Source organism: Chrysochloris asiatica, unplaced genomic scaffold (genome assembly GCF_000296735.1).
Source record: "Chrysochloris asiatica unplaced genomic scaffold, ChrAsi1.0 scaffold00238, whole genome shotgun sequence".
NCBI classification, from domain to species: Eukaryota; Metazoa; Chordata; class Mammalia; order Afrosoricida; family Chrysochloridae; genus Chrysochloris; species Chrysochloris asiatica.
Genome location: NW_006408756.1, coordinates 1,869,194 through 1,887,114, shown reverse-complemented (window position 1 = coordinate 1,887,114; position 17,921 = coordinate 1,869,194). Strand labels below are relative to the sequence as shown.

General features: G+C 56.0%; 2 protein-coding genes across 4 annotated transcripts; one reads left to right on the top strand and one right to left on the bottom strand.

Moving 5' to 3' along the window:
- The first annotated feature begins 290 nt into the window (after positions 1-290).
- Positions 291-11,174, top strand: MTG2 (mitochondrial ribosome-associated GTPase 2). The gene is made up of 8 exons (XM_006873395.1): positions 291-494; positions 3,601-3,748; positions 3,999-4,114; positions 4,476-4,694; positions 4,925-5,063; positions 5,500-5,897; positions 6,111-6,224; positions 11,127-11,174. The coding sequence occupies exons 1-8, from the start codon at positions 291-293 to the stop codon at positions 11,172-11,174; spliced, it is 1,386 nt and encodes a 461-aa protein (XP_006873457.1).
- Positions 11,175-13,377: 2,203 nt separating this feature from the next.
- HRH3 (histamine receptor H3) lies at positions 13,378-17,889 on the bottom strand. 3 transcript variants are annotated; one of them, XM_006873367.1, is made up of 5 exons: positions 17,348-17,609; positions 16,201-16,367; positions 14,500-14,900; positions 13,987-14,067; positions 13,378-13,408 (listed from the first exon to the last, which is right to left on the bottom strand). In XM_006873367.1, the coding sequence occupies exons 1-5, from the start codon at positions 17,607-17,609 to the stop codon at positions 13,378-13,380; spliced, it is 942 nt and encodes a 313-aa protein (XP_006873429.1). The 3 variants fall into 3 exon arrangements, with proteins under 3 accessions (XP_006873429.1, XP_006873427.1, XP_006873428.1); XM_006873365.1 differs by having other exon boundaries at positions 13,987-14,900; positions 17,348-17,628; XM_006873366.1 differs by lacking the exon at positions 13,378-13,408 and having other exon boundaries at positions 13,979-14,900; positions 17,348-17,889.
- Between the last annotated feature and the right edge of the window lie 32 nt (positions 17,890-17,921).

Below are 17,921 nucleotides of genomic sequence, written 5' to 3'. Positions count from 1 at the left end.
GTCTGATTCCCTTAGTTTAGCGGATATTTGATGTTTCAGGATTTCCTGATCTAATTCCATCTACTCCACAAAATTCTGTCCTCAACTAGCATTCAGGCAGAGGGGCCAAGATGCTCTTCCTAGTCCCCAGTACGCGGTGTCAGTGGTGTTGGAAAGGCGTGGCTACTGCTCATTGATCTGTCTGGAAGTCTCTGTCACATCCGTCTGGATTCAAGTGGATGGTTAGGTTTAAACTCAGCATTGTATTCATTTATTTAATTATTTTGCAGATAGACTTTTGTCAGATAGCCATGATACCGGGCAGGCTCTTCTCGGCAAGACAGCCGACTACACTGCAGGTTCTGGGGCGCTGGGCCCTGTCCAGCCAGGCCATCCTGCAGACCAGCCAGCTCCTTCCCCTGGAGCCTGCTTCTCGGCTCTTCTGCATTAGCTGTGCCAGCTCTGCCAAGCACCAGGAGTCCCCACAGAAGAAACCGCTTTCTGAAAAAAAACTGGTAAGAACTCTCTGCCCTTTCCCCCGGAATTCTCCTTGCTGCCTTGTTTTCATTGATCCTGTGATGAGACTGAAGGAACACACGTCCCTACAGTCAATTCTGCTTCCTAGTGACCGTAGGACAGAGCACTGCCCAGCGAGTCTGTACTGACGTGGAATACCACTGTCTCTCCGGCGGAGCACTGGAGCACTGTGCCACCAGGGTTCATAGAGTGCTTCTGGGAGGTGGTGAACACAGCACCGAAAGACTGCTGCATGAGATTCCCAGTGAAACCCCACCTGTGTTGTGTCCTTAGCTGCATGGGAGGGTGCACAGGCCTTGTCGTGTATTTCAAACACGAATGGTCTTTGACTAAATTCAGGAAAACACAGGTCTGTGACCCATTCCGTTTCCTCCTAAGCGGAGAGGCTCCCAGTAAATGTGATTAGGACAGATGGGCACATTCCCCCCTTTTGGTGGAAAAACTATGACGTCCAGTATATTGCTTTGGTCATGCCGTTTCCACTGGGCTTCTGTCTTTCCCCAGAAGGTGAGGGCTGAGCCAGTGTCCCTCCAGCACACCCATCAGGGTGAGTTTCTGACTCAGTGTTGGCTCCTGCATTGGTACTATGGTGAAGTAAATACAACGAAATGTGCCGTTTCAGCCCCTCTGCCACCTAGTTCAGCGCCACACTACGCTGTGCAGCCATCGCCACGGTGACCATGCCTAAACTTGGCTCTGTGTAGTCCCCATCTGAGAGACTCACAGAGGAGAGGCTCTGCTATTTGTCTAGCAGAGCAACTGGCCCATTGGATTGGCTCTTGAGTTTTTAAAGTCGTAATTCATGGTTTTTCCATGTGGTGGTGCCAAAGAATCGTAAAATATTGTGTGTTTTCTTTACAAACAAAATGAATAAGATCCGTGTATGATGTGCTTAATGAGACGCAGCTGCTCTAGTTCTGTTGGCAGAACCCCAGCGCACGGAGTCACGTGCTCACACAGTGAGGAAGGCGGCCAACACAGCGTCATGGGGCCACGCAGATCGGATGCTTGTAGAATTTGTCAACGCTTATTCACTTATTAAAAATTAATTTAACTTATTAAATATTAACCCTACACAGGGTCTGTATGAGTTGGAACGGACAACAATAAAGTTAATGAGTGGAGTCCTGGTGTGGCTCTGTAGGATAAGCACTTGATCGCAAGGTCTGTTTGAACCGAAAAGTCGGTGGTTCAAACTCACCAGCCACTCCTCGGAAACCCTATACAGGATCACTATGAGTCTGAATGGAGTAGACTAGCACTGAACCACAAGCAGTTAGTGGATGCTGAGTCTTTAACTAGCACGTGCCTAACTTTGGGGCCTGTGGAGAAATTGAGAAAACCCTGTGAGAGGTGGGATTTTAGAAATCATGGATTTTTACATAAAGGCAGGCCGCCATAGAAACCTGATGAATGGCCCAAGAATTGTTCTTCCACTCACTCTCTGGGTCCTGAGGAACCCGCACTTCTGCCCATGACAAAAAAGCCGATGATGCCCATAAATGTCGATCTGGAACAGAAACCTGGCTGGCTGGAAGGGCACTGAATTTGGGGCAAGTTCTTCTGTAGACTGCTCTTGATTGGAAGTGTCGAGTTTGTACAGAAGCGTGCACCCATGCTGCCCCTCCCGTCTGCTTTGTTGATTCCCGTGTGCCGACGAACACTCGTGGCCTGTGGGAAGTGTTGTCATATGTGGGTTTTAGGAGCAGGTGGCAGTTAGGGTGAACTTCTCATTCTGAGTCCATTTCAGATGGCTTTGTGAGCTTCCGGGTGGATCTATTAATTTTTTTAATATGAAGGCAAGTCAGAAAGTATTGTTACTAGGACTCCAGCTCACATATGCACAGGTTTAATCCAAACAAAATGTATTTAAACACGTCTCTGCAGACAGGATCTCTCAGTAACACACTTGTCTTAGTCTTGTTAGAGTGCCTTCAAAATGAAAGCGGCCCAATCAGATCAGTGGCTTCTGAGGGGACCTGCTGGGCCAGTTCAATACAAGACCGAGAGGTACACTCGGAAGGTTATAACGGGGACTGTATTTGGGGACCCCAAAGGAGCCATCTTGACAGATTTTATCAAAGAACACAGTGTGATCATGAGAGCTTACTAGGAAGACGTTTTAAGAAAGTGGGAAACTGCTGGTGAGAAAAAGGTCAGCGGAGTTGTGCTGAGGGTTATTCCCATCCCAGCAGCACACCTGCACCTTCTTCAGGGCTAGCAAGGCCTGTCCTAGGAGAATGCTGTTGAGATGCTTCACTCCGTCTGCCCCACAGACCTGAGCTTGTCCCTTCAGACTTCTTTTGTTCCCCAAACTCAAAGGACATTGAAAAGGAACACAGTTTGAGTCCCTCAATGATGCCAAGATGAGTAAATCAGAGAGCCCAGCATTCTTCAGGGGAGGGGTACACTTCCTTCAGAATGGACAGACCTAGATGTGTGGAGTAACAACAGCTTCCAATAGTGATATTTTTATGTAAAAATCCATGTGTGGTTTTGCAGCAGCCTTTACTGATGTTCCCTTGTCATTGGGTTTTGTAGTAACTGTGACTGGTGCACACACACCAAGTCAGTAGTTTCTCTGTGTCCTGTCCAGGGACAGTGGTGACGTCTTTGAACTCTACGAGCATTCTCACCCTCCTTTTCTGAGCTGGTTCTCTTCCAGGAACAAACCCTACTGCCCCTAAGTTTCCTGTCTGACCTTACAAATTGCTATTGTCGGTTTGGTCCTGTGTTGGGAGAGCTTCAAAGACCACACTGCTCAAAGCAGACATTCTTTGCTAGTTGAGCTGAATTACTGCTTGGGGTGGCGCTGTGGGTTAATGCGCCAGACTGCAAAGCCGTTTGAACTGCAAGGTTGGTGGTTCAAGCTCACTAGCTGCTCCTTGGAAACCCTATACAGGGTCACTATGGGTCGGAACCTACTCGACGGCACTTCACAACAACTGTTTGGTTCTAAGAAGATTTTAGTGGATATATTTGGTTTAGGGTTTAAAGATGAACTCAAGGCACTTGTTTCAGGGGTTCATTGTGGGAAGATATGAAGTATCCCTAACAATGTGGGGTGCCCTGTGCTCTTGGCAGAAAAGGTACTTTGTGGATCACCGGAGAGTGCTCGTCCGAGGGGGAGACGGAGGCAGTGGGATGAGCTGTTTCTTCAGCGAGCCCCGGAAGGAGTTCGGAGGCCCCAGTGGTGGTGATGGAGGCAGTGGCGGCCACGTCATTCTGAGAGGCAGGTGCCCAGGGCGGGGGGCACGTGGTGCTGAGAGGTGGGTTCCCACCTGCAGATCCTGACACGAATGTGAAGTACAGATTGGTCCATGGCGTTGTTTTTATTATCTGGACTTCGGATTTAGATAGTGCTTCCAAGCAGCTTCTGATAGTACACTTTACCGACTTAGTAACGTCTGTGATTGTGTTCCATGTTGCCGTGCACATCTGTCATGTTTGTAAGTGGACGCTAAGTAGATGGTCTCCTTCAGTTGACAGGCAGCTCAAGTCTCTGTCTGCGGTACTGTCTCGCTACCAGGGTTTCCACGGCGAGGATGGCGGCAGGAAGAACTGCTTTGGACGGAATGGGGGTCCCCTCTACATCCGGGTGAGCTGGAGGGTGGCCACATCAACCCTGCTTCCCTTACCCTAGGTTCCATAGTGTGACTCCTAGAGGCAGACCTGCAGACCATGGGCATGCGTGATCTAATCACAAATCCACGACGTGGCGCTTTCTCGAAGGGAGAGCCCACTGAGTCCTCCCTTGTGTCTCTAAGCTGAGGAGGAAGCCCTCCCACCCCCACACCCAGCACAGCTTTGTCCTGGGGGGAGCGTGTCAGCCCACCACTGCCCCCAGCAGACTGGGCCTTGTTCCCTCTTGTCACATCTTCCTCACGCATCTGCCTTAGAGGTCAGTTACAGAGGGGCCTGTGTTGCGCCTGTTGCCCTCACTGAACTTGTCCCGCCAGGTTCCCCTGGGCACTTTGGTCAAGGAGGGAGAGGACACCGTGGCTGACCTCTCGGGCCCAGACGACGAGTTTATCGCCGCCCTTGGGGGTGCAGGAGGGAAAGGCAACCGCTTTTTCCTGGCCAATGACAACCGTGCCCCCATGACCTGCACCCCGGGGCAGGCTGGACAGGAGCGCGTCCTATTCTTGGAGCTCAAGACGGTGGCCCATGCAGGGATGGTGGGTATCTCTGTGCCATCCGCTCTGTCCCAGATGCCTGAGGGGGCAGGGGTACCACAGTCATCTGCAGTACCTAGGGGGAAGTATGTGTTGGCACTCGCTTTGCTGAACTGGGCATGGGCTCCCACTCCCCTGTCCCTCAGGGCTGCCTTCCCCACTTCCATCGTGATGGGCTCGTGGCTCTGGGGTCACTTTCTAGAGTCCTGGGGTCGTCCACTCTTTGTCTGCAGGTCGGTTTTCCCAACGCAGGCAAGTCTTCGTTGCTCCGCGCCATCTCCAACGCGAGACCAGCTGTGGCTGCCTACCCGTTTACCACCCTGAAGCCCCACGTTGGTGTCGTGCACTACGAAGACCACCAGCAAGTGACAGGTGGGATTTTGTGTCCGAGTGAGGCGGGCTCCTTTTGGGGACTTTCAAACCTGAGGGAGCTGCTGCACTCCAGCCCTGGGCAGCTCGCTCTCCCGGGGGGACGGCACACCAGTCACGTAGCAAACGTGATTTCACTGGCTTTCCCTGTGCGCTTCAGAAGGTGATGTCCTCGCTAAGCAGGGAGCGTCTGCTGGATGTGATGTGATTTGTGTGGCCCTTTGTCTCTGCCAAGTGCTCGGCCATCGTTCTGTCTGTAATCTAATAGTGAGGTGTGCCGCCACCGTTTCTGACTCCATTTTAGAGCCAGCCGGGCTCCAGGCGCTGCCAAGCATTTTCCAGGCAGACTTCTGCTGTGCTCGCGTCTCCGGTCACCTGGGGCTCCAGCTGGGGGGTGCCGGTGGCCGTGGCCGTGACCCTGTGCCGTGTCTCCTGTCAGTGGCCGACATCCCCGGCATCATCAGGGGCGCGCACCAGAACCGAGGCTTGGGGCTGGCCTTCCTCCGCCACATCGAGCGTTGCCACTTCTTGCTGTTCGTGCTCGACCTCTCAGTGCCCGAGCCGTGGGTGCAGTTCCAGGATCTGAAGACTGAGCTGGACAAGTACGAAGCAGGCCTGTCCCAGAGGCCCCACGTCATCGTTGCCAACAAGATTGACCTCCTTGAGGCCAGAGCCCGCCTGCCTGAGCTCCAGGCACGCCTGGGCCAGCCGCTCACCCCGCTGTCCGCTGTCACCGGCGAGAACCTGGAGGCACTGCTGCTACGCCTGAAGGAACTGCACGACTGCACGACGGCTGGGCGGAGGCAGAGTGGGCCTGTGGGCCACAGCACCGAACCGGTAGCGACCTCAACAGACACAGCTGCCGGGCACAACCTCACAGGATAGGGCCCCCAGCCCCCACAGCAAGCCCTGTGAAGGGGGGCTCTGGTAGACAAAAGGATTTTCCAGGTCGCTGCACACACAGACCCTGTCAGAGAACACAGTGGCTGTGAGTGGGGGGTGGGAGAAGCTGGGCCTTCTGTCTTCCAGTCACCTCGGGTTCGCCCCTAGTACACCACTGCCCTCTGGCCCAGGGCCCCTCCAGAGCTGAACATTCCAGACCACCTGACACAGGTCTGCTCCCAGAAGCCCACACCCACCACCCTGGCTGGCTCCTTTGCTGAGGTTGGGCTCATTGGCCTTAATTAGCACTCTTAATTAGCAGCCCACAGCGCTGAATTGTGTCTTGTAAATGCTGCTGGAGCACAGGCTCCCCGGTGAGCTGTGCCCAGGCTGAGGGCACAAAGCGGGCTGTTATCAACTGGGACAAAAGGAGCCTCTGGGGCCAAGCTCAGTGGCTCCATGGCATTCTGGCGGGAGATGGTGTCTGAGAAGAGCCACGGGCCGACTCCAGGCGCCTTGCCAGCGGGGACAGTGCATACTTCACAGCCCAGTGCCCCCAATATCCGGGCGGGCACACTGTGCTTCCCTCAAGACGAGTTGGGGGGATATGGACCCTCAGCCTTATGCACACTGCACCCTGAATATGGGGAGATATCTGGGTGGCGGTGGCGTGGAGCTGGGTCTAATACCCCAACTCCAGGCAAAAACAGGAGAGAGAACGGGAAGGGTCACACGGGGGCAGGTGGCTCGGGCGCTGAGGGTTGGGCTGAGTTTAAGGCAGGGTTCCTCTCCCCTCCTGGGGCAGTGGTCAGGGAACCCTGGCCAGGCCCGCCTGTCCCCACAGGCTGGTTTTGATCTGACATCAAATCTGCAACTAGAACAAGACAGCCCTTTTACCCCAGCTTGATTTTAATGCCTCATAATTTCAAAGCTGCTCTGTCTTCAAACCCAAGATGGGTTTTGCATCTCTTTGCTCTGGCAGCCAGGCCACCTCAAAGGCCTTTGTTACAGTGAGTGTGCCAGTGAGTGTGCGTTAATTACCACCGGGCCTTTCATCTTCCTGCTGGGCCCACCCACCCTGCCATCTGAGGGCTGGGGTGGGGGGCTGAAATCAAGATGACCGGTCTCTGAGTCAACTTAAACTCCCAGCCCACCCGCCCCACACCCCACTCGGAAGCCTCAGCGATTCTGCCCTCTATGACTTGTCCATCCTCCTTTGCTGAAATTCTACTTTCTCAATAGCTCTGAGCTAATCCTCCTGAAGAAAGGCTCCTCCTAGCCTGCTCTGTTCCTGCCAGACCTGCTTATGAACCCCGGAATGAATGCCCCACCAGCAGCCACAAGTCAAAGTGTAAAACTGGATGGGTCTCACCCTGAGTCCTAGGAAACCTTGTTTCATTAAAATGCCCAGCTCTCTGCTTTCCTGTGGCTGGAACATTCCTTCCCCCCCCCCCCCCAACTGTTCCCCATCACAAAGAAAGCTCATGCTGTGGTTAAAACATGGGAAAGAAAAGAGAGAAACAAAAGCTTTGGAAATGGAGAGTGGTGATGGTTGTATAAGGGGCGGGGTTGGATTGTGTACATGGGAAAATGGGAATTACAAGGGTTTGGCTATGTGTATATTTCCACAATAAAATTTTCAAAAGAAAACAACTATGTTTTTTCTTTGCCGTGTTACTCCTGTTTGGAACGTCAAGCTGGACCCAGTTCCTTCCTACCGGCCCCACCTGTGTCAGGGACACACACCACGTACCAGTTGTTTTTTGTAAACTGACATAGTTTGTACGGCATGCGATTTACTGTTTAAAAGTATGTAATTCCGTGGGTTTTAGTACCTTTACAAGGTTGTCCAATCCCAGAACCTTCTCATCACCCCAAAAAGAAGCCCCAGACCTCTTGTCAGTCCTTCCCAACCACGTCCCGTCCCCCCCCCCGCGGCCCTGGCACTGCAGATCTGCTGTCTCTGGGTTTGTCTGCTCTGGACTTCGGTGTAAATGGAATCACGCAGCAGGTGGCCTTTTGAATAGGAGGGACTAGGACAAGGACAGAGAGGCTGGGGACAACAGGTAAATGTCTGACGCAGGCCTCAGCTGGCAGAGGAGACCTGAGAATACTGGGAGGGTGGCCCAAGGCCCAGAAAGGAGCATCGGGCAAGCCTTCCCACCCTCCTGGCTTGTCAGCAATTTGTGGTTTTGTCACCTAGGCACCCCCTCCCGCAGCTGCCCTTGCTCCTAAACCTCTGCTAGAGTTTAAGAGTTTGCTGGGCCCTAACGTGACCGCCACAGAAAGCTGAAGGCTTTGAAGGTGGTCAGAGTGCCATATTTGAACTTGGAATCGAGAAGTCTGGTGAAGGTTCTGAAAGACTCCCTGTCTCCCAAGCCTCCCACCACGTCCTCCCCTCTCTTCTGCCTTTGATGGATGCCATAGTGCCATTTGAGGACTGTGTCTGAGAATCCCCAAATGCAGTGGCCCCTCAGCACCTGCCAGACACCTGCCTGCCTTTGTGTGGAACAGTGCTGTTTCAGACTGCCCTGTGGCTGAGTGGCAGTCTAGGGACAAAACGCATGTCTAGGCACCTGAGTCCACAGTCTGGCCTTCCACCCCTAGGGACCCAAGATGTTAAAGACTGCTGTGTTTGGTTCTAGTGCTGCTGTAAACAGAAATACCACAAGCAAAATTACTCTCACAGTTGAGACTAGAAGACCAAAGTCAGGTTGCTGGCTTTAAGGAAAAGCTTTCTGTCAGCTCTGGGGAAGGTCCTTGTCTCAACATCCATTTGCCTGGTGTCCCTTGAAGATCTCCATGTACGCTGCCATCCATCTTCCCCAGGGTCTAGGAGGTTCTCAGTGTAGGGACGCTGGGACCAAACGGTGCGTTCTGCTCCTGGCTCTTCTGTCTTGGTGGTACTGAGGTCTCCTTCTCTGCTCACATCTATCTCCCGCTTTATCTCTTATAAGATAAAAGGTAATGTAGGGAAAAAAAAAAAAAGGTGGGCCACACCCCGGGAAACTCCCTTTACACGGGATCAGGATTGGAATCTGAGTAAGCCTGTTAAGCATCCAACCGAACCCCCTTATCACTGATGGGCAGATCTCATCGGATCATATGGGGATGATGACATCATTACATAACTGCCAAGCGACATTATTACATAACTGCCAAGTGACATCATTACATAACTGCCAAACCACAGAGAACCACAGCCCACATATTTTGGTACAATTTCAATTCATAATACCTACAACTATTAATTGCTGAATAATGATTGACTTATTTTTCCATGTTTTATTAATCAAAGGCATAGACTTCCTTTGAGCAAAGATGAGCCATCCTGTCCTTCAGCACCGGGGTATTGAGCACTGCCCCCACTAGGACATTTGGGAGCAGTAGGTCCATTCCTTCTGCCCACCACTGGGGGAACGAAGGCTTCACACAGAATAGGTCTGGGGTCTGACTCAACAGGGTTTCTCCATTAGTTACAAAAAAAACAAAACACCTGGTGCTGGCTGTAAAAAAGAGTGTGTAGTTGGTGATTTATGAAACAAAGAGCCATACTGGCTTCAGGAGAGGTTTGATCCAGGTGTTTGAACAATGGCATCGGAAAGCTGTCTCTTTCCAGTTTTCAGGTTGGCTTTTCTCTGCATTGTCTGCACTGCAGGTGAGCACTCTCCACAATGACCCAAAGCCAAAAAGCCTTGGGGGCCCTGGGCAGTGTCTGCCCACCCCTGCCCCAGCTACAGAGGGTTTCTTCCTGCCCAAGGTTTCAGCCCAAAGGCTGGGCTAGGGAATGTATCACTCCAATGTGTCCCAGAGGCTCTGACTGGCCACGTCCAGCACCCATACCCACTCTGAAACCAGTTTGGCTCCTGGCTTCCCCAAGAAAAAGTGGGGGCTGCTGTTAGAAGAAGGAGCAGTAAGGGATGCCCTCAGGGCCCCAACAAGAAGCCTCAACACAATCAGGCCTGTGCATTTGCTGAGCAGGTTCCATAGTCCCTGGGGTGCCAAAAGGGTGGGGTGGAGTGTCTGCTTGGGAAAGGAAGGAGAAGAAGGTCCTGCGAGCTGAGGGCACTGGGGACAATCCGTGACTCAGCCTGCCCCACACCTCTAGTCTGTAACACCAGAACCATCATGCCTACTTGCTAGGGTTGTTTGAGAACTAAGTGGGTTTTGATAGGAAAAGCTAGCCAAGCATCCCAGAGCTTGTTCTTAAGTGCCATGGAATCATTAGACTCAGTGACCCCATGTAGCAGAGTAGAACTGTCCCTTACGGTTTCCAAAACTACACTCTTAACGGAAACAGATTACCAGATCTTTCCTCCTGCTCAGTGCCTGGCGGGTTACCTCCCACCGACCTTTTGGTTAGCAGTGGGCACCTGTCACGACTTGAACTGTGTTACAAACCCTGACCTCTGTGCTGTGGCTATCACCCCATTTTAGGAATGCGGTCTCTTTGTGACCTTAGTGAAGCAGTAACTCTTTAGGGTGTCTTTTGAGTCCATCTCTTTTGAGATTTAAAAAAGCCAGTGAGCAAGCTGAAATAGCGGGAAAGAGACGAAGAAGATCAGCCAGGAGCAAAAACTCAGAGGCAAGGGCCTTTCCCCAGAGTTGACAGAGGAAGAACGCCTTCCTCCAGAGCCCGCACCCTGAGTTAGGACTTCCAGCCTCCAGAGGAGAGAGTGAATTTCTGTTTGTTGCAGGCACCCACTTGTTAGAACAGCCCCAGGTATAAAGAGCGGTAACAGAGGTCAGCTGGCTCTGGCCTCCTACACCAGGCGGTTTGTGGCCAGCCTGTCCTCAGATGCTGCACCCCTTCCCAGTCACATACCCCAGCTCTACACCTTCCCTTTGGCCCTGAGGCCCCCACCATGAGGTCAGCAGGGACCACCACTTCCAGGCAGACCTTCTCCAGCCCAAGTCCTCTCCTATTCTTTAACAGCAAGACCACCTGGGGCATGATGCCTCTGTTCTGTGCACTCTCTGGGTCTCAAGACCCCCACCCGGTGCTCAAGTAGGGTGATGAGTGCCGGGTGGACATCTCACTCCTCCAGCAGGAAGGCCTTGGTTATGGATGATCAGTTGTTTATCAGCCCCTGCCCCAGCCTGGGCCCCCTGAGTGTGTTTGTTTGCTGGAGACATTGGCGATGGACATGCTGTGTTTCTTCTCTCCTCCTCCGGTCCGCACAGGAGCTCCGGGAGCAGCGGTTTCCAGAGATTGAAGGCAAAATTGCTTGAAAGCCTGTGCTTTTATCCTCCAATTTGCAGCCATTTAGCAGGACTGGGCGGAGGGGCCGCGGTGGCTCTGGCTGTGCTGTCGGCATGGACGCGCCCACTGCTGCCAAGAACAGGCTCTTTGTCCTTGTCCAGACAGTGGGCTGGGACAGGAGCCCACAAGGGCCAGGCCAGGTTGCCTGGGGCCAGCGGGGGCAGTGGACGGCTAGTCCCTACCATGGTGCTGGCTGCAGAAGGTGGCATCTGGTCTACCTCTCTCAGCACAGCACAGACCCCTGGACAGGGGGAGGGCTTCCACAAACTGGGACAAGGATACCCAGAGCTCCCTTCCTGCCCAGGGCCAGGGCCTTGAATCCAGGGGTCCCTTGAACCTCCAGGAGACAGAGGTGGGGCAGAAAGGGTGGGCTTAGGACACGGAGAGTAGTTTTCCAGGAATTTGGAAAATGAAAGTGCAGGCACAGCTGTGGAGGATTAAACAATGTCTAGAGGAAACAAAGCTAAATGATTTTTCTTTTTTAATATTGCTGCGAACAGTTTAGGAGCTCACGTAGAGCAGTGTTTAAAGCACTTGACTGCTAACCCAAAGGTCAATGGTTCAAACCCACCAGCTTCTCCATGGGCGAAAGATGAGGGTGTCTGCTCCAATCAAGATGTACAGTCTTGGGTCACTGGGAGTCTGAATGGACTTGACGGTTGTGGGTTTGGTCTGGGTTTTGGTGAAGAGTTGGTCCCCTGCAGTGTTTGCGGGCCTGAGCCATGACAGAGTGAGGTCTAGGCATTGAGGACAGTGTGATGCTGGAGTCTGGTCCCACCGAAGCCCTGCAGGGTTACATGGGGGTGGGGGTTCTGGAGGAGGAAAGCCATGGTTATTGTAGCTTCCAGAGCAAGGCCAGTGATGAGTGTGGGGGAGGGAAGCTGCATCTGTGTGGTCAGGGGGAGAGGGGAGCCCTCTGGCTGGCAAGGGTGGCTCCTCTCCTAAGTTGGGTCTGACCTTGCCCTCTGCCAAATGAGGTTTGTACCCCACAGGCTGACAGTCAGTGTCCGCTCCCATGTGGAGCCCACAAGGACTGGTCATGAAGCCACCCGTAGGAGGAATAGCTTGCTCTCTGGACAGGCGCTGTGATCTGTCCATCATCCTTGGGCCCACCTCCAGGCCTTTGCTCCTCTCCAAGGGCAGCTGTCCCTTCCCTGTCTCAGCCTATCATACCCACCAACTCCTCCAGCTCTGCTGCAACCCCGCCCTGAAAGCCCCCTGGGCCACGCAGCCCCTTTCCCTGTGTGAGTGCCTATGGCCAGCCCTCACCTCTGCTGCAAAGCAGCTTAGCAGGGCATACCCCTTCCTCGCTGAGCACCTCAGTGGCAGTCCCTCCCCACTATGGACACCCTCAGTTGACATCTCATCTTTGGAGGTTGTCCCGCTAGTCGGGGTCTGAGCTCCAATGGAGGGCATGACCTCATGGGTGATGCACTGCCCCAGTGCTTGGAGAACACAGTTTGTCATGGGCAGGCGGGCTGCGTGATGGGCAGGGAAGCCCCTCCCCTGGGGACCCCATGTGCCCGGCCAGTCACCTAGCAGGTGTGTAGGGCTGGCCCTCTCACGGATCTTGGGAGTATGGGAGGCCAGGGCTGGGCCTGGCTGCAGTCCTGCCTCTGTTAGTGTTGAGGCTTCAGGTGCATCGCCTGTCCCACTGCATGTTAAAGAGACCTGGTGGGGTGTGGGGAGGCCCACAAGCCATCTACCTTCACTGGCTGAGCTCTTGTCTCCCCACTCGGCCACCCCCACAAAGTCCTCAGGAATTAGCACCGATGAAAAGAATCCACACTTTATTGTGGCCTCTCGGTGGGCAGGGCAGCAGGCACACTGGGCAGCATGCAGAGTAAGGGTGCAGGGCTGGGCGGGGTAGGTGGTCCTCTCTGCCCAATCACCCAGCCCCACCCCAACCTTGGACGGAGCCCTGGGGCGGGGCGCTGACCCCTGTGCTGTCCAGGCTGAGTGGCTGGAGTGAAGGGGTCAGGTTGGTGTGTAGTTTTGCTCGGAGTTCTGTGTAAAGTGCTGCAGAGTGCTGGGCGGCGGACAGGCAGCTGGCGGCTCAGCCGGAAGCAGCAGCACAAAGGGAGGAGGGCGTGGGAGCCCACACCTGCCAATCCAGCCCGAGCGCCTTGGCAATTTTGTCTCTCTTGATTAAACATCCAAGGAACATCAAGTTCACAGACGTGTTTTCTTCTTCTTCATCTTCCTGAAAACACCCAGAATGGAAATGCAGAGAACAGCTGTGAGGTTCCCAGGGGGTCACTGGACACTTTCTGGGGAGCAAGAATGTTGGACGGGAGGGAGAAGGGGCCAGACCTTAGGCTTAAGCAGGGTGAGAGCAGCAGAGGTGGGGGCCCATGGTTTGGGAGCAGGATGGTGCCCAGGTGTGTGCAGGTGTACCCAGGTGTGTACAGGTGTGTGCAGGTGTACCCAGGTGTGTACAGGTGTGTGCGCGTGCAGGAGCCAAGTGTTGGGTCAGGAGGTCTGGAACACACACTAAACACTTGCTTTGGAAAGAAGACCACCAGCTAGTAACTGTGCAAAGGACACCAGCAGTAGCGGCAGCGGCGGCGGCGGCGGCGGCACCCTGCCCACGGGGTGGAACAGCATGGTCAGGAGCCCTGGACTGTCCCTTCAAGGATGGAGCCAGGACTTGGGTAGCAGCGCTACCACATTCCAGTTCAGCCAACGTGGGTTCCCCACGCCCACCCCTGCAGCACAGATGGCCCGAGTGACCCCAGCCGTGGCGTGGCTCCCTGGGGGCCGGATGGAGGGACCCCTCACTTCCAGCAGTGCTCCAGGGAGCCGTGGGGTTGGATCTTGAGCTTGTGGGGGCAGAGCAGCTTGGTGAAGGCGCGGCGGAAGCTGTAGTGGCACAGCGGGTACAGCACGGGGTTGACAGCAGAATTGGCCCACAGCAGCCAGAAGGACGTCTCGTACCAGTAGTCGGGGACGCAGTGGCCATGGCAGGCGGCGCGGATGATCATCAGCAGCGTGTATGGGGCCCAGCAGAGGCCAAAGATGCTCACAATGATGGCTAGTGACTTGGCCACCTTCTTGTCCCGAGACAGGCGGAAGCGTTGGGTGATACTCTGGGACACCATCTTCATGCGCTTCTCCAGCGATGCTGAGGACGCTGATGGCTTGGAGCCCCGCTTAAGTGAGCGTGGTCGCTCTGCACCCCTGGAGGAGCTGCCTGAGCTGGAGGTGGGGGAGGCGGCAGCGCCTCCTTCACTGCCTCCTCCGAGGGCGGCCTCCCCTGCCTCAGCACCAGGGCCCGACTCGCCAACCCCATACCGGTGCAGGGGCAGGCTCTCCCCACGCCCCTTGTGCCAACAGCCCCAGCAGCCAGGTGGGGGTGGGGAGGGCTGGGCCTCCGGCTGCAGCTCTGGGCCAGACGCATCTCGAGCCCCATCCAGCCGGACGCGCGTTCGCCTCTGGATGTTCAGGTAGATGCTGAGGTTGAAGAAGGTGACGCTGAGGAAGGGCGTGAAGAACTCCAGTGTCGAGGCTGTGATCAGGAAGTACCAGTTGTAGAAGAACTCAGCGTAGCAGTGGCCATCGGGGATGGAGCTGCCGCCAGACAGGTATTCCCAGCTCAGGATGGCCGGTCCATACAACAGGAAGGCCAACACCCACACCAAAACCATCTTCTGCACCGCCCGCCGCGTGTCGCCCTGCTGGGCCCGGTAGGAGACCTGCGGCAGGGCAAGGGTCAGCAAGGAAGGGACCAGTGCCCAGGCCAGCCTCTGGCACCTTTCCCCTCTCTGTGTCCCTACAGGGCTCAGATCAGAGCACCTCCTGAGCTTTCCTCAGAATGACCCCCGGAGATCAACCGAATCCTAAGGATGCTTGGCCACCTGTTGACCCCCCAACTGGGCGCTCCCCGAGATCCTCGCATCTCCCTGAGTCACTAGCCCTGGCTCTACCTGGGCCACACAGGAGAGGCTGCTCTGCACCTGTTTTCCAACAAGTCATTGCCGGGGTGGGATGGGGGCAGGGCCGGGGTCGGCAGGACAGCCCAGGCCTGCACAGACACTCTGTTCTTGGCTCACTGGGACTCAGACGTATCCAGAAAGAAGCCTGTTTCTGGACGAAGTTCCCTTCTCTGGAAGGCACAATGCATCCTGGAGCCAGCCACACAGGGCAGCTACCGAGAGACTAGGAGGGCTCAGTGCTGCCCTGTAGTCTTCCCCAGGCACTGCTCCCCAAGTGCAGAGAGCAAACAGCTCAGGCAGAAGTCCAGCCAGGTTAAGAGCCTTTATTGCTCCCCTTCAGGAAGGTGGCTGAGGGAAGCACTTCGTTGCTATCCTTTCATTTGACCTGCACAGCAACCTGGCTTTCCTGATGGCTGAGAAGGAACAATGGGGCCCCAGGTGAACTCACTCAGGAAGCCTGGTCTGTCTGGCCCACCCTATGCCTTCTGCAAGAGCTCTGTACCATAGCCCCAGCACACACGGGAGACCATCAGGAGTGAACAGTGAGGGGAGACGTCTGCTCCAGCCCCGCCTGCCCCACCTCCAGCTTACCCTGGCTGTTACTCCTAGAAAGGGAGGCCAGCAGAGTATGTATACACGGGCACACATGTGTTCAGAGACACGTGTGCATTCTGCATGCATGTTGCATGTGCATATCTGTGTGTACATGTGTGTACAAGTGTGTGCTCATATGCATGTATGTTCCTGCACCTGTGTGTATTATGCATGCATGTGTGTATTTATGAGAGTGCATGTGTGCATTTTGTGTGTGCATGTGTGCTGTGTGTATACTTATGCATGTGCATATGTGCATGTGTGCATGTGGTGGGGTGGAAGGTGCAAACGCAGGTCCCCATGAAGCAGAAGGACCCTGTGGTCAGGGCATCAGAAGCGCCTTATTCCAGTCCTAGAGGCCCTCCTCTGGCAGGACACAGCTACTGAGGACCCTGCTGTAGGATCTCGGGACATCAACTGCTGGGCCTTGGAGCCCCCTGGGCCCCTCCCCTCTCCCAGGACTCACTGCGCGGGTGACGGACAGGAAGCGGTCATAGCTGATGAGCACGATATTGAAGACAGAGGAGGTACAGAGCAGGTAGTCCACCACCAGCCACAGCTTGCAGAGGCCCCGACCGAAGGTCCAGCGGCCAGTCAGCACATAGGGCACGTATAGAGGGATGCAGAAGGCACCTGGGGGAGAGTCACAGGAAGGCCATGTTGGACAGAAACCTGGGTAGTGCCAACCAGGGGGAGGGACGCAATGAGCCTGGGGGGTCAGCCAGTGGACCCTATCACTCACTTTGCCTTCCCTGCAGGCCACACCCTCTGGTTCTATTATCTGGCCTTCATTCAACTCTTGCCCCTCTCCACTGGTGCCCCCTGGCCATGGGAGCAGGAGGGAAGGTCATCTGGGCTTTTGGGCAGGAGACCCAGACCCTGAAGTCATTAGAGGCTCAGGTCCAGTCCTTCCCAGCTGGCAAAGGGAAGAGAATTCTTTCTCCTCTCCCCACTTGCTGTGCCCTAGCCCTAAACTGGCTTGGACAGCCCTGGGCATCATCAGCTTAGGTATCAAGAAAGCCTCTCTCCGCCTTACAGGGCACTTGGCTGCCACCACGCCAGCTTCTCCCATCTCAAAGCCCCGCTCCGTGCGTCGGCGAGACGCGCCTTGCAGCCCCAACAGGTGTCTAGCGCTCGGCCCCCTTGGCGCCCCGCCCCCCAGCCAGCAGCAGAGCGCGGACACGTGAGAACGCGCCGTTCCTCTGAGCACCCCCATCTTTCGTGACCCCCTCCCCCAACACAGCACAGAGAACCCCTCTTGTGCGTCCCTTCCCCCAAGCCTCCCCAATAACCCTCCCCGCGCCCTCCGCGTGTCCTGAGTCTCTGCAGCCTTTGTTTGGCCGCGGCGCAGAGCCAGCGCTGCACCTGCCGCCGCCGCTGCGCCCTGCGCCTAGCTGAGCGCTCAGCTCGGCCCTTTCCTTCCCCGGGGATACCCCCTCCCCCGCGCCCGTCCTGCAGCCGAAGCAGCGGGGAACTCAGCCTGCACCCCCGCCGGAGGGTCCAGGATGCCCCTCTCCAGCCAGGTCGCTGGCAGGGCCGAAAGCCGACCGGGAGGCCCCCAAGGCAGCTCGGGCCCAGGTCCCACGGGCGGGCGGGTGACGCGAGGGCTTTACCCACGAGGAAGTCGGAGATGGCGAGGTTGAGCAGGAAGAAGTTGTTCTGGGTGCGGAGGCTCGAGTCGGCCACGAAGGCGAGCATGACCAGCGCATTGCCTAGCACCGTGGCCACGATGAGCAGCGCCATGAGCGCGGCCAGCACAGCGGTCCAGGCGGCAGAGAAGCCGCGCGCCCCGCCCGCCGCCGCCGCCGCCGCCGCCGCCTCACCCGCTAGCGCCCCCGACGCGTTCAGCGGCCCGTCGGGCGGAGCGCGCTCCATGGCCCCCGCCGACTCACGCGGCTTCAAGGCGCGGGGCAGGGCGCGGGCCGTGGACCCGGCGATCGGGAGGGGTCCCAGGCAGGGCGCCTGGTCCCCGAGGGCTCTCGGCCCGGCCCGGTTCCCCGGGGGGCGCAGGGGGCATGGTCCGCGGGCGCCGGGACCGAGCGGGCGGGTTGCTTCTAGGAGCCCAGGCCGGAGTCGGGCGGGTGGGCCGCCACTGCAGCGGGCGGGGAGCAGAGCTGAGCTGGAGCGGCGCTGGAGCGTCCGTGCGCCCCGAGCGCGGCGCCAGCCAAGTGCGCCCCGCGCTGAGCC

What these genes read in the sequence shown, in the direction of transcription:
- HRH3 (XM_006873365.1), bottom strand. Translation starts at nt 17,609, where the DNA reads ATGGAGCGCGCTCCGCCCGACGGGCCGCTGAACGCGTCGGGGGCGCTA. An exon ending in TCCTGTCCGTCACCCGCGCA is followed by an intron (nt 14,901 to 16,200) that starts GTGAGTCCTGGG and finishes GCCCTGCCGCAG; the next exon opens with GTCTCCTACCGGGCCCAGCA. An exon ending in TCCCTGGAGCACTGCTGGAA is followed by an intron (nt 13,409 to 13,986) that starts GTGAGGGGTCCC and finishes GGGTGTTTTCAG; the next exon opens with GAAGATGAAGAAGAAGAAAA.
- MTG2 (XM_006873395.1), top strand. Translation starts at nt 291, where the DNA reads ATGATACCGGGCAGGCTCTTCTCGGCAAGACAGCCGACTACACTGCAG. An exon ending in AGACCACCAGCAAGTGACAG is followed by an intron (nt 5,064 to 5,499) that starts GTGGGATTTTGT and finishes GTCTCCTGTCAG; the next exon opens with TGGCCGACATCCCCGGCATC. An exon ending in TGGCTGGCTCCTTTGCTGAG is followed by an intron (nt 6,225 to 11,126) that starts GTTGGGCTCATT and finishes CGGTCCGCACAG; the next exon opens with GAGCTCCGGGAGCAGCGGTT.